The sequence below is a fragment of the Pantherophis guttatus genome, chromosome 6 (genome assembly GCF_059756535.1).
Source record: "Pantherophis guttatus breed Tessera chromosome 6, ASM5975653v1, whole genome shotgun sequence".
NCBI lineage: Eukaryota > Metazoa > Chordata > Lepidosauria > Squamata > Colubridae > Pantherophis > Pantherophis guttatus.
This window is the reverse complement of record NC_142068.1, coordinates 50,151,433-50,167,513: the sequence shown is the minus strand read 5'-3', so window position 1 is coordinate 50,167,513 and position 16,081 is coordinate 50,151,433. Positions and strand designations below refer to the sequence as shown.

At 34.6% G+C, this 16,081-nt stretch overlaps 1 protein-coding gene across 6 annotated transcripts in view; it reads left to right on the top strand.

The window, feature by feature from the left end:
• Positions 1-16,081, top strand: part of LOC117678686 (VPS10 domain-containing receptor SorCS1) — a 415,591-nt gene that overhangs the window by 383,659 nt on the left and 15,851 nt on the right. For all 6 annotated transcript variants that reach the window (XM_087872866.1, XM_087872863.1, XM_087872868.1 and 3 more), the window contains exons 19-22: positions 495-681; positions 7,737-7,870; positions 9,958-10,081; positions 13,536-13,648. In XM_087872866.1, coding sequence (XP_087728992.1) covers positions 495-681; positions 7,737-7,870; positions 9,958-10,081; positions 13,536-13,648 — 558 coding nt within the window. The remainder of the gene's footprint in view (positions 1-494; positions 682-7,736; positions 7,871-9,957; positions 10,082-13,535; positions 13,649-16,081) is intronic.

The window sequence follows — 16,081 nt, the reverse complement described above, 5'->3', positions numbered from 1 at the left end:
TGCAGAATACCATCTCTGTTCTAGCTATATTTATGGTGGTCTTTTCACTAAGGCCTTTGTGTTAAGAGTCTCACTGTTTCAAGAAGTAGGAAAATTTCACTCGTGCTGGCTGTGTTCAATTTATCTTTTATTCCATTTTATTTTAATTATTCCCATGTTTTGTTAACTGAAGTCTGGTCACCTACCAAAATGAACTTCTTTAAATGAAATTTAAGAAGAAAGTCCCTGCTCTGAAATAATGCTCTGAAATAATAAGAATGTTCTGTCTCCACTTTACTGTGTTCTCTGCCTTTAAATATTTTAGTCTTTCTTTAGTTTTAGGGATTTTACTGGATCCTGGAAACAAAGATTTCTACTTCCAAACTGAAGACATTTGTAACTAAAGCAGCTACATCCATCCAGGACAATTAATAGACAAGAAGGGCGAGCATTCAATTGTCTAATTTTGCAGCATTTTCACTAATGTCCGGTTTCCTTCCTGTTCTCCTATTTAGGGTGACATTCAAAGATCAATAATCCGTGTGGATTTTGGAGATGGTAGTGCTGTGTCATATGCCAATCTCAGCTCAACAGAAGATGGAATCAGGCACATCTATCAGAATGTTGGCATCTTCCGTGTAACTACGCAGATCAAAAACAGCCTGGGGACTGACACTGCAGTCTTGTATTTGCATGTAAATTGTATGTAATTACTGTTGGTATAACAATACTTTAAAGATAAATTGATGTCAATTCAGATGTTCTGCTTTTGATAAATACTGTTGATGGTACAGGTGTTAGGTTTTATTTGATGCAAACATATTTTAGAGATGAACAGAGAATTAGAAAAGTGGGTGGAAAGGGAATAAACAGGAATTGATTTAAATGATTTATGATCATCTGATTTAGTGATTTATGTAACATCAGAAGTATGATTTTTCATGAATTTGTATCATGCTTGAAACCTTGTGGCATAACCCAGAGCAAGTGGAAAAGAATAGGAAGTCATTTGGCTAATGCCTCAAGTTCAAAAAGATCTTACTTTTAAACATAGGCTTGGTTTTTTAAAAAGTTTGTTTTAGTTTTATCATACTTTTCTTTCTATAACTTCACATATTATTGTTTTTATTTCTATTAAAATTGAAGTTTTTGAAACCCGGAAGAGATCTAGACCCATCTGGTACTTGAAAGGGTCTGCCAGCAACCTAGAGTACTAGGGGATTTGTCCAAGACCATATATTTACCATGATGCCTGATGAATCCATCACTCTTAGGAACCTGTAACCATTAGGATTATTGCTTCCCTAGGAATATTTCTTGCTCCTGGGATTGGATATAAAATGTGTAGGCCCACACCCCTTTATGGGACTGAATAGCTTATTTTACTTTTGAGATATGAACTTTTGTTTCCAATATTTCTTGAAAAGAAAGAGAAAATGAAATTTAGGGGTATTGATGGGTTTATAAAATATGCAATTATTGTTTATAATTTACAAAATAGTTTGATTAAGTCACATAATTTCAACTGTGAACTGATTTGGTTGATGATCCATTGATCCATTGATTTGTTTGTTTTTTGTTTTCCATGGTATTATTCTTGGTTGTCTTGTTAAACACTAAAGTTCAAAGATGTCAATTGTCCTGATATTCTGCTTCTTCAAAATCTGACTTGAACTTTGGAAAAATATGACAGAAAAGTCTAGAAAGACCTTGGGGAAATTTCAGAAAAGTTAGTTATGTAACTTCAAAATTAAACTTTTTTAAATTTCATGATTCACATTGTTATGTGGGGTGAAGAACACTAGAGATGTGTTGGAGAGAAAATTCATATTAGAAGGTATTTATTCTCCTCACTGCTACCACCTATGTTTTAATCAAGAATTTCTTTTGTTTTTCTATAACTACCTGTTAATTCACTTCCTTTTCCTGTTTCCTGATTCTCTTTCTCTTAATTTTTACACCCATAAAGACTATATAATGTACACACCTTCTTTCAATTTTTAGGAATTCTCCATCCCCACACACATAATAGCTGAATAGTGTGAGATATAGTTACTTAATAAGAGATAGCAGACCAGAGAAAAAGGATGTATCAGTGAAGAGCAATGGAAATTTTACATAGGGCGAAAATGGAAATCATGCTGAACCATATTACGAACACATTAAACAAGATTAAACATGAATGCAATGAAGCTGTTTTAAGTATATATCACTGAAAATGTCTTACGTAAGTGAGAAAAAGCAGGAAATGCATTTGACATTTTTGCATTCATAATTTTTTCCCTATTATAAATTAATTGGTGATTTGGAAAGTAACCAAGAAGCCAAGAAATGTTGAATCCAGTAAAATAGACCCATTGTTCTGGAATATTTTAGATCTACCTTATCTTTCTCTTGTTCTATGTATTGATATTGGAAGATCTGGGTTTTAGTAATCGTTTCAGATGAGCAAGATTCAGACCCATTTACTGAACTTGCTTTCTCCATCATTGGAACTTTTCTTTCAGACCCGAGACTGTGATGTTCTCACCTTGTCCATGTGATTGCGATGACATTATATTTATCTATATAATTTATACATTTTAGAATTTGTTAGTATTGCAATGCCAAAAACATGTACAGCTAAACAAATATATAAAATAATTATACTGTTTTAGTGCACTTTGCCCTTTGGAACATCATACTTCCCCAAAGTGAGACCCAAACTGACTCCTTTGACCTTCTGTAAAGGCCTGAACACCCGACTCTGCCAGTAGGTCTGGGGCCCCAATGGAGGGGGTTAGTAGATTGAGAGAAGATTCCACCTCCCCCTGTAGTTTTTGTGCTTCTCTGTCCCACCCCTTCTTTTACTATTTTAATTATAATTTGTTAGTATAACTATGATTATTGTTATTGCTGTTTTCACTTTTTAATGTTTCCAGTTTTAATGGATATAAGCCACCCAAAGTTACCTCCAGACAAGATGGGTGGCACATAAATCAAATCATATTATTTATTTATTTATTTATTATATTTCTATACCACCTTTCTCCCGTAGGACTCAAGGCGGTGTACAGTCAAGAAAAATATATATATTTTTATATATATTTATATATATTATAAATACAATTAATATTTAAGCAACAATTCTAATCAGTATTTAAACAGCTTATTTCTTCATTTCCACTTTTTCCACTTTTTTAGGTGTAAGCTAGTTGCTTACACCCCAAAATTAATCGTAAGTAGAGAGAGAGGGTAATATCCCAAATAACCTAACCACAGTAACACACAGCCAAGCAATCTGCTGCTGTTTGCTAAGAAAGGTTTTGCCATCATGTCACACTTTATATGCAAGTTAACAAGGCTACTTGATGGAAAACCTTTTTGTTTATGCAGGCCCTGACCTGAAGCTGAAATGTCATTGTCTGTGTCATTCCCATCTGGTAACAGGATTGCAGCCATGTAATTGCTCTGTGTGTTTCAACACCATATAATTTATTACATTCCTTGTCAGATCTTAAACTGCATAGGATGTGATGTTCTGTTCAATGTTTCAAGGATTAAATTCATAAACAGTGTGTGTAGCGATAGAACTACCAGCGGAAAAACTGGTAAGAGTTTTTATACTGGCGTAGGAAACTAAGAGAGTTTATTCTGTATTTTACATAGAGAACTAACTCGATATTTGTGTGCATGAGGTATAATCATGCAGTGAAACCAAACTAAAACTAAATTTAAAATTGCTACAGTCTAATAAGTTATTGATGATATAATGTCCAGGATCTCATGCAATTTCAGATAAGGCCTGAAATTGCACATGAGGACATAGAACCCTGTGAGATTTCAATATTCTTGCCTTGTATCTTAAGAGAACTCATTTAACAACAACGAAATGTTAAAACTTTTTTCAGTTTGATGTGATTTGGGCCATTTAAATTATTTCATATGTATTGTTATTCATCCTGAATCAATTCACAATAGAATGAAGACTTAAAAGGCTGATCAGCACAGTAGATAGATTTGTCTCGCTTTCCCATTCTCCTTCTTGGGCCAAAGTCATTCTGCCATATCCATACCTAAAAAAGTACTAGAACCTGAGTTTCCCCACTAGGTTTCCTCACTAAGCTACAATCTTTTCTATTGAACATTTTAGGTAAATAAATAAATAAAGAGGTTTTGCCATTGTTGTATAGTCTCCAAGTTTTGCTTTCCATCTGGTGCCATGGGCAAAGTGTCTCTTTTTCATTGTTTGTTTAATGTTACATATTTCTTTCCAATACTTATGAGGTATTTTTAAAAACATAATCACTGCATATAATACAAAGTTGCTTCTTTATACTAACATTTACCTTTTTTTTGTTATATCTTTATCTATTTAATTATTGATGGATCTATTACCATAAATTAAAGATTTTATACCAATTTTCCTCATAAGTATTGTTGTTTTATTATTTTCTATATAATTCCTCTCATGATTGTATCCTTATTGTGCTTTTTAAGATTTTTTATATACTTTATCATATAATTTTTTGTTCTTTCTCTATGTCATATTTTAATGATAGATTAAATGCCTAATCTAACTCTTTAGCACTTACATACCACTGACTATTTATTTATTTATTTATTTATTTATTTATTTATTTATTTATTTATTTATTTATTTAAATTTCTATAGCGCCCTACTCCTGAAGGATTCAGGGCGGTGAACAGCCACAGGATAAAACACATAAATACAAAAATTTAAAATAGAATAAAAACGAATTAAATAATTTGGCTGAACAAATTTAAAATACCCATTATTTAAAACAAATTAAAATTTACATTTAAAAAGGGGAGAAGATTTAGGCCAGGCCAGCTTGATGAAATAAAAAAGTCTTAAGCGCGCGACGGAAGGTGCGCAGATCTGGGATCCTCCGCATCTCTGGGGGGAGCTTGTTCCAGATGGTAGGTGCCCCCACAGAAAAGGCTCTCCCCCTAGGGACTGCCAGTCGACATTGTTCGGCCGATGGCACCCGGAGGAGCCCCTCTCTATGGGAGCATACTGGCCGGTGGGAGGCTATTGGTGGTAGCAGGCGGTCCCGTAGATAACCAGGTCCTAAACCATGGAGCGCTTTAAAGGTGATAACCAGAACCTTGAAGCGCACTCGGAAGACCACCGGGAGCCAGTGCAGTTCGCGCAGGAGAGGGGTTACATGGGAACGCCACGTCGCTCCCATAACCACCCACGCGGCCGCACTCTGCACCAGTTGGAGCCTCCGAGTGTACCTCAAGGGGAGCCCCATATAGAGAGTGTTACAATAGTCCAGACGAGAGGTGATGAGGGCATGAGTGACTGTGTGCAGAGTGTCCCGATCTAGAAAGGGACGCAACTGGCGGATCAGGTGAACCTGATGAAAAATCCTCCCGGTCACGGCCGTCAAGTGCTCTTCTAAAGACAGCCGTGAATCCAGGAGGATGCCCAAGTTGCGAGCCCTTTCCGTGGGGGCCAATGATTCGCCCCCAATAGTCAGCAATGGCACCAGCTGACGATATTGGGACGTCGGAAACCACAGCCACTCGGTCTTGGATGGGTTGAGCCTGAGCCTGTTTCTCCCCATCCAGATCCATATGGCCTCCATGCACCGGGACATCATTTCAAGGGCATCGTTGGGGTGGTCTGGGGTGGAGATGTACAGCTGGGTGTCGTCACCATACTGATGGTACTTCACCCCGAAACCACGAATGATCTCGCCCAGCGGTTTTACATAAATGTTGAACAAAAGGGCGAGAGGACCAATCCCTGCAGCACCCCACATATGAGGGGCTCCAGGGTCATGTGTGTTGTTTGTTTTTAAGGACAGAAAAAAATCCAGTGATGGAGAATACAAATCTATCACACTACCAAACTTTGCTTTAAAGTTATTAGAACAGTGAAACATCCATTTTAGAAAGCAACTAATGAAAGGTTAATGACATATGAAATAAAATAACAATTTGAAAAGAATTATTGTGGCATGCAATGCCATACAACTGTGGGAATTCTATAATGAATGAGCATACTTTACAGGGATACTTCAACTAATCACACCAATGTTTTCTCTAGGAGAGCTGAAGTATTTTCATATCATCTAATATTTAATTTTTTAGGAAAATATACCTTTCTTCCACATAGCACAGTTCACACACTTTTCAATGGAATAGATAGAACAATGGTTTTTAAATTATTTGATTCAATTACTTTTTCCCAGTCTTGAATAATATAATTACTCCCACCCCTTCCCCAAAAAAGCCTCTAAACTCTGTGGCTTTACACAAAGCGCCTTTGCGACAGCAACTGTATCTTTGCCTCACAAATAACCAGTTCCAAATAGCTCCATTACCATTGGTATCTGCACAATCCCTTAATAACCTCCAGTTTAGAACATAGAGTCACCAGCATATAGGCTTCATGAAACTAATTAATCCTTGTGAATGCAAGCTTTTTAATTCAAAGAGCACAAAGAATTTCCCAACTCTTGTTAGATACTTAAATATTTCTAACTATTCATGTAAATAGTAGTATAACACCATCTGCTGTTCCAAAGCTGCATTTTTAAATCTGTCTTTTTATCTTGTAATAGTTAATCAGAACTACCTACTTCAGTGATTTTTCTCTAAACCAATATCAAAAACAGCAGATCATTCAATGAAGAATTTATACATTATTCTTCAGATGTGGTTTTTGAATCAGCACTTGTATGTACAGTCTATATTGCTTTTCATAAGTTATCACACCAGAGAAATATAGATGTTACATGTGTCATGTCCTCATACATGAGGTTTTACATGACTTCCCATCCAACTTGACTTCCCAGCCACCAACTGGCTAAAATTTAGCCATTTCTACTTTCTATAAAAGTAGAAATTTTTCTACTTTTATATATGAAGATCCTATGTAATGTTTTTACGCATGTTGACAGCTAAGAAACAGAACACTTTCATTCAGTGAGTTATCATTCCTATGTATATATACACATTATTCTATGGGATTCCAATTCTTTACTGGAAATTGATTTCAAACTTTGGAAGTTTGCATACAAGTTATACACTGATTGTTTTTTCCGGTGAGACTGGTCTATTAGGGGAACCTAGTCTACCGAAATATGGTATGGAGCATACTGCTTGCACTTTCAGATAAAGTCTCCCTTTATTTCTTTGTTGGTAAATATAAAATTCAACAAAGTTATGCACTGTTTTATTTGAATGTGAGCAAGATGATGCATTAATAAATAAAACATATTAAGTCATACTATTTCTATCAATAATATATACATAATCCAGCAATATTACTCTGAAGTATTACTTGGTAAGGATTTTCAGGATTTGCTTACAGGTCTTTGAAACAATTCTTTGATTATTCTAATTTATTATTCTAATTCCTTCTACAATGGGAGCATGTAACATCTATATTTCAAATAGAATTCTGCCTTTTTCTGAAATGATATACTGTAGCTATTCTTCTAGGAATCATAAGATATGATTCTTGTAGAATTTAGACAATGTCCATCTTCTCCTTTTATGTCTTCCCTTCCCTCCCCTTTCCTTTCCTTCCCTTCCTTTCCCTTCCCTTCTACCTCTGGGTGAATGCACAACCTGTAGTGAGACTGCTTTAATCTTGTGCAGGTTGCAACAATGCTAAAATTACCAGTAGTTTGTAAATGAAGTAGCCTACAGTTATACTGAAATTGTAGAACATAAAATTTAAAATCTGACAATATTTTTATAAACACGTTTTTTTCTTATTTCTTCCTCATTTCTAGGTCCTTTAGAGCATGTCCATTTGTCACTTCCATTTGTAACAACAAAGAACAAAGAAGTTAATGCCACAGCAATATTATGGCCCAGTCAAGTTGGAACCTTAACATATATTTGGTGGTTTGGAAACAACACTGAGGTCTGTATTTTATGCAGTAAAGTCAATGGCTAATTAATGTTATGACCACATTATGAATGGGGAAGAATTAACTAAAGAAACAGATTACAGGGCTCTGAAAATCACAGAAAGCAATTATCAGCACTTTATGACACAAATCAGCTTTTTAAAATTAACTTGCTTAATACAAAAGATTTTGTTTTTCCCCATTATACAAAATGTAGCTTAAAAATAATATAGTTGTTCAGCTTCAAGTACATTTATACATATGTCTGTTATTCTAGGGTTTGAAAGTATACCATTTTCTACTCTTTTTATATTTAGGGTTGTCTTTACCACCCAGAAAGGGGTAGGCTTTTGATTGAATGTCCATAGTTACTATCTTTACTTTTAAAAAAAAAAAGAACAAAACTGCCATACCCTGGATTTGTAGATTCCCCAAATCAACTCCTGTTATATTAAACATTGTGTGAAGTTTATGAACCATGACAATTTTCCCAGTGTGTAGATTTCAAATTCCAGAACTCTACAGCCAACATGACCATTAACAAGAATTCTCAGAATTGAATACATATACCTGGAAGTATCAAGGCTGGGAAACACTGCATTAAAGTGATACATTTGCATTATTAATCACTCATCTAAATGATACATAGCCTATGGACAATATTTAATTTGCTATCTATGCCCGATTTCTTTTTTCTAACAAATTTGGGTTGTGAACTGTTGTACTCCTACATTTAAAAGTCATTAGAGAGTGGACTTTAACCACAATAGAAGTTATATTAAGGATGTTCCATTGAGATCACATGAATGGTTAGAAGTGCTTTGCCTCTTGTAAAATATCCTTTCTGAATGATCATTAAATGATTAGTCATAAGTCAAAAACTACATGTATAAGAGGTGACTAATTTCTTCTACAATACTTGCATGGAACAATGCTGTACTTTTTCTATAATGGTTCATATGTTCTATCATTATTTTAGAAAACAACATGATTGCCCTCAATGGTAATTTATTCACACACTTGATGACATTGTGAGATCATAGATATGGTCCAAGTTATTACTGATTTATTTACAAATATGACACAACAAAATTCTTAGTACCTAGAATTCTCTGTGAAAAAAATCCTTACTTTATTGTTATTGCTATGTGGTTCTTTGGTTATTCATTTCGCCCCCTACTTTTCTATTTCTCCTTTTAGTAGCCTGACCTTTTCTCTGTTTAATCTTTATGATCCTTTCTTTTTCTTTGAAATCTGCAGAGAGATATTTTTCAAGCTTGTGCAAAGAATTTTGCTATGTAACAATTAAATATATAACACCACTCTAATGCAAGGAAACTTAACTTAACACCACTGATATAGTTGTTTTTAGCCCAAACTGAAAGGTTAGAAGGGTCTTCCTTTAATGAGAAAGTGGCCTTATTAACAATTTTACAGAAAAAAAATAGAATGAAAGTTCTAATATGCACCTTCCATATTAACAAGTTTCTTATTTTGAATTGGCTGGATGCACAAAAGAAATATATGAGCTTAAGTTTTTATTTCAGGTTTTGTTCACTTCGGGTTCATTGAAACATACAAATTGTATGGGAATGTTCAAATTCAAATGCTATTATACATTAAAAATTGGAAGAATTAGAAAGGGGAAAATATAAATTTTACCAAATCTATCCATGTGTACATGTTGCACACTTTCAAAATTTCTTCATTATATTAAGCCTTAATTTGATTTGTTTGGATCATCTTGGTTTATTCTGGTTAGTAAACCCAATTGTGTGGCTTGGTTTTTATACAAATCAAGGCAAGGATTTGTTTATTATCAGTACCGTTTTAGTATTCTATGAGCTTATTCATTGTTTTCTGGATATGCTGGTACTTTTATGAGGTTTTTCTAGATGATAGGTTTCATAGTTTATAGAAGCTTTCATGATTTATTCTTTTTCATACAATTGAAAAATGGAAGAAAAATAAATCAGTGGCAATAGCTTCCTAATGATTCTTTGGACATCTTTAATCCCAGTTTGTTTTTAGTAATGTGATTGTCTTGGCTTTTAATTTCTACATTAATTAATTTTCTTGTTTCCTTCATATGTATTTGCAGCCATTGATTACTCTAGAAGGGAGTATCACATTTACCTTCTCTACAGAAGGTATGAACATAATCACAGTACAAGTTTCTGCAGGAAACACAATTCTGCAAGACACCAAGATGATTGCAGTATATGGTGAGCCCTGTTTTTGTTCACTCTTGTTTATTTATTCCTTAGGTTTCCATGGCCATTTCCCCTTTGCTGTGTTCTTGGCTTGAGAAAAAAAAGAACATAAGGACAAACATATACAAGGCAACTATATGACAATCAGATCAATCAAGAGCTTTGAAATTGAGCTCATATATATTATCTTTTATAAGTTAAAGGATCTATTTATCCTTCGCAAAGTGCCATTCTTTGTATTTCATAATAGATTTACACCCAGAGAAATTCTTACTTTTCAGAAACCCAGCACCTGGACCATATCTTAAAACAAAAATAAGCACATGATTTTGACTGAGAGCTGCACTTTGAATTTTTATAAATTTCCTTCAGGGAGCATTTTTGTTGACACAGTGAAATCGCTAGGAAAAAGTTTTTAAGGTTTAAGGGCAGAGAAATAAATCAAGACTCATACATCAGGCCTTATTTTGACCAAAAACTTGGAGAAGAATCTGAATGTTTTGTGCAGTTTCCAAAAATGACCAGGGGACCTCATATGGCTTGTGGATCACAGTAGCTCTCTTTTTAACAGCTCATTCTTTGTTCTATTAGAGCTTATTTAGTGTTGCATGTAAACTTGATAGTTCTCTTAAATGAGGAACCCAAATATTTTTGCAATAGGAAAGAAAATTGGTCCAAGACTAATTTTGTTCTCTGAGCAAAATTCAGTGCACAAAAGCTACACTAAGTATTTCTTTGTAACACAAAGCATTATTTGGTCCTATCACAAACACTCCAAGCAATTTATTCAACAAAATATATAACCAAAATCAAAGAATCTCCGATAAAATCTTTTTCTTAATTAACTTGAAAAAAATATAACCCCAATTAATAGCAATAGCACTAGACTTATATACCACTTCACAGTGTTTTACAGCCTTCTCTAAGCAGTTTACAGAGTCAGCAATCTGGGTCCTCATTTTACTGATCTCAGAAGGATGGAAGGTTGAGTCAACCTTGAGCCACTCAGAATTGAACTCCTGGAGTGAGCAGTGAGTTAGCCTGACGGCTCTGGTCAGTTAAAATTTACTCAAAATAAAGAAGGTATTCCTCACTGCTCAGTCTATGCAGGCAATTTGGAAAGAACCGTAAGTGATGGGTTAAGGATAGGAATAGAATTAGGGAGAAGGATAGGAATAGCATTAGATTAAGTACCTGGATGATCTAATACAGGGGTGTCAGATTTGTATCGTTGCATCATCATGTGATGTATCATGACATTTGCCCCCTTCGCTAAAATAGGGGTGGGCGTGGCCAGCGCATGATGCATCTGGCCTGCGGGCCACAAATTTGACACCCCTTATCTAATAGAACCAAGGAGCATCTTAATATAAATTATCCCCTAGAAGAACAGATTCTGTCTTGACAGAATATCCAGGTCTCAATATGATTGTAAGAGATTCAAATTAACTCTTTTCTCTATATGCTATAGTTAAAAGTCCTCTACTGTCTCCAAGATCTTCCCCCAAATGGAAATTTGGGAGGCTGAACTATATTTCTTTAAAATAGCTGGAATGAAAGATGGACTCTGCAGAAGCATTAATAGGATAGCTTAGTTCTAAGTGGGTATGTGACTCCTTTCACCAATCTGGAGAAGAATAATCCCCCCCCTTCACTGAATTTATTCCTCAACAGATTTAAGAATCTGTAGGTATAAGACAGTAGAGAAATACACATATTTAACCACTTTCATCACCACCAAATACTTTTGAATATGGATATGGTCAGTCACAACTATTCTGTTATACAGTTCAAGGGAATCTTTTGTAGGAATGTTAGCTTACTGGCACACCCCTGAATCTCTTGCTACAAACAGAAACAAGATCAGCCAGATAAAGGGTTGATCTTAACATGTGCATTCATTTTTATTACAGTATATTTATCTGTCTGTATATAATTTGAAGTGCTGAGCACATCACTTCTCTTAAATCTCCACTCAGTTTCCTCATTCTTTACAGCACTACTTTAAAGTAATCGCATGCTGCTTGTCTTATTTTAAGGGATGTTTTCAAGTGTTTTATTTGAATCCTTTCGAAATGCAAACAACCTAATTGCTTTACAATCTGTCTGTATTTGGAGGAATACTGAAGAAAACACACAAATATGCCAAACTACCATATGTGTTTGAAGACATGTAAATGAAGACTTTGTCTAGATTCTTTTTTAAAGTCTCCCTAGTTACTTGGTTCATAAAGCACTAACACTCAATCAGCTGATTACCAATAAGGCTTCAGATTTATCTTCATTTAGAAATTGTTTTGGGTCAGTGCAAAGTTGAAATTGGTTTAATCAGTAGGATTTATACAGAAAACACTTTAAATTCAGTGCATAAATCATTGGTTACTTGTTCCATCTGCAGACTTTTTAAATGCCTTAACTCTCTAAAATGGGCACAAAGTACAGTTATAGCATTATAGTTTGTTAAATATAATGGAAAGATGAACATCTGGGAGCTCTCTTTCTTCATCAGCTGTGATTATGTGGACCATTGCAATATAGATAGTCTTCAACTTACAACAGTTTACTTAGTGACTGTTCAAAGTTATAACAGCACTGAAAAAAGTGACTTATTACCGTTTTTCACATGACCATTGCAGCATACCCAAGGTCACTTGATCAGAATTCAGACACTTTGCATCTGATTCATATTTATGATGGTTGCAGTGTCACAGAATCATGTGGTCACCATTGTGACCTTCTGATAGGCAAAGTCAACAGGGAAGCCAGATTCACTTAACAATTGTGTTAGTAACTTAACAATTGCAGTGATTCACTTAACAATTGCAGCAAGAAAAGTCATAAAAATTTGGGACAAAATTCACTTAACAACTGTCTCACTTAGCAAAAGGAATTTTGGTTATGATCGTAAATCGAGGACTACCTGTATTTTAAAAAGATACCTTTGATATCTTTCACTATATAATCCTTTAAATTATGCCAAAGTTCTTTCAAATGACCTTTTTTCCATGAGACATTTGTAGCTGAACTCCAAGAACTAATTCAGAAATAATTACAAGAACCATATTGCATCCTAGGGATCATGCAAAAAACCCTTTGGTTAGTGATTTAGGCATAAGCTAAACTAGCTATAGTATAGGGCCTCACATTCTGCAGGGCCTCACAGAAATTTACAATATCAGTTTTCTTATTATGAAAACAATTTTTTTGTAGTTATCCAAGATTGTCTTTTGGTATGCATATTTGTGATATCTTGTGTAACTTTTTAACAAAGGGTTTAGGGCCTCAAGAAGTCTAAATTTAGTAGTGATAGATATTTTGGGGCATTTATTAGTTAGAATTTAAAATATCAATGTGCTCTTCTTTGCCTAAATATATACTAATTTAATGTGAGCACCATTAAATAGCCTGAGATTTTCTGTTTTTTTTTTTTTCTTTCCATTTCACTCTTTCTTTTTCTTCCTTCTAGAGCATTTTCAGTCTTTACGGCTTTCGTTTTCTCCAAATCTGGATGACTACAATCCAGATATTCCTGAATGGAGACGAGACATTGGTCATGTCATCAAGACAGTTCTAGTTGAGGTAAAAAAAAGTTGCCATATTTTATTGTTATCTTCCACTAATTTCTTTGAAAGGAGCATTTAGAAGAGTCTGAATCCAATTTAAGACACAAGAATGATTTATAGGAATACTCCTTCCATTTATCAGATTAATATAAACAATTGTCAGACATTTAATTCCAGAATTTTTTAAAAAATAAAATTGTGTGTGTGTGTATATATATATACTGTATATATATGTATGTGTATGTGTATATGTGTATTTACACAAGCACACACACAATTACAATGATGTGAGACCAAGGCATCTGTGACTAGCTTCTGTGTGTGTGTGTGTGTGTGTGTGTGTAGTGAAGTGTATGTTCTTATGTGGCATGCTAAAAATGGAGTTGTATTTCTTTTTACTAGCTGAATGTTTAAAACATATAGTTTGGTGTCTGTATCTTGTATTCCCATCTTTCAATATATCCTAAGCTTAACATGTCCATATGGGTCATTACAGTCTATCCTATGCCTGTGTAATATGATCATGTAGTTCATTAATCATCCTTTATCATCCTTTCTCGTTGTCATGGTGCAGAATGATACAGATCAAGGGATGCTAGGACCATTGTGCTAACTACATTTGTGGAATTAATTTATATATTTTCTGTATTACTAATATTCTATGAAAGTCTGGAATTGATGAGAACAATTCAAGCATGTGATGGAATATAGGAAATTTTAATTCTGAATAATTTTCAAGTATTGAAGTTTGGAAACAAATGTTCTTGTCAAGATGCAAGTAATATTTCGGTACAAAATTTGGATGTCATAGTTAAGACATAAAGAATGGCTTATCATGGGCTACCATGTTTAGACTCACCATGATTTTAAGCCTGAGCAGAAAGAGACATGATGGTGCAGTGGTTAGAATGCAGTATCACAGGCTAATTCTGCTAACTGTTGGCTGCCAGTAGTTTGGCAATTCAATTCTCTGAGTCAAGGTTGACTCAGCCTCCCATCCTTCCGAGGTCAGTAAAATGAAGACCCAGATTGTTGAGGGCAATATGTAAACTGCTTTGAGAGGGCTGTAAAGTACAGTAGTAATATATAAGTCTAAATGCTATTGCTAAGTGCTATTGTTATCATCAATGAGAATATGACATAGGAAATGTATAATACTGACACATAGAATATACATTAAAACTATGCTTTACGATAGGGAGAATATCCTTTTCTTAAACTGGACTCATCAATAGAAGGGAGCCATTTCAGACGTCCTTGAATTTTAGGTTGATGAGTTACAATAGTTTCTAATCTGGACATACCTGGGGGAGTGGGAAAGGGGAGGGAGTGACATCATTTATGGTATGATTGATGTAAATTAGATAATGTCATCCTACCTTATACCAGATAAAGTATATTTACATCTGGCTCCCTCTTCTCCCCCACAAAAAAAAAAAATACATTGAAGAGGTACAAGCCTTACTCATACAATTCTCTTTCATTCATTTTATATAGCAACCTTTCTGATATATGATTCTGAGTGAGGTACAAAATTAAAGAAAAAAAATTAGTAGTCTTAAAGGATTTTAACATAATTAACCATTTTTAGCAGAAGTAGTTAAGTCAGTTAGAAATAATAAAGGTAATCAGGGTAGTCTTAAAACTGAACATTCCTGACTGAAATGTTGGGTGGGGGGAGAGGTTTTTAGAGCCTTTTGGTAGACAAGCAGGGTCAGGACATCCAGTTTTTGTTGGGAATGTGAGCAGGTGTGTGGCAGAGATGTCCTGCAATGTATCATATGATACTTTTTAAAATGATGGAACTCAGAGCATGCCAAATCTATCAGATCTTATTGAATAGCAAAGATAAAGAGCCTTGGTGGTGCAGCAGACTAAAGTGCTGTTAACTAGCACCAGCTGCCTGCAATTACTGCAAGTTCAAATCTCACCAGGCTCAAGGTTGACTCAGCCTTCCATCCTTTCAAGGTAGGTAAAATGAGGACCCGGATTGTGGGGGCAATAAACTGACTTTGTATAAAAAAGAACACCACTTGGAGGGGGGGCGAAAGCCCTACTAAGCAGGTATATACAAAAGTATGAAGGCTATTGCTTAACGCATTGTAAGCCGCCCTGAGTCTCCGGAGAAGGGCGGCATATAAATCAATCAATCAATCAATCAATCAATCAATCAATCAAATAAATAAATAAATAAATAAATAAATAAATAAATGGAAACAAACAGTCTCATATAACCAGCTGCTAGGTATTCCTATATGTATATATATTGTCAGCAATATATTGAGACATAATTTATTTGAAGACGGCCTGAAAACCTGACATATATATTCCTATACAGAATGTACTAGAGGTTCTATTTTTAACTTAAGTTATTATAACTATCTCAATTGCTATGTTTCTGTGACTACAGAGAGAACCTCTGATTAAGTTAGTCTAATATATCATGTGT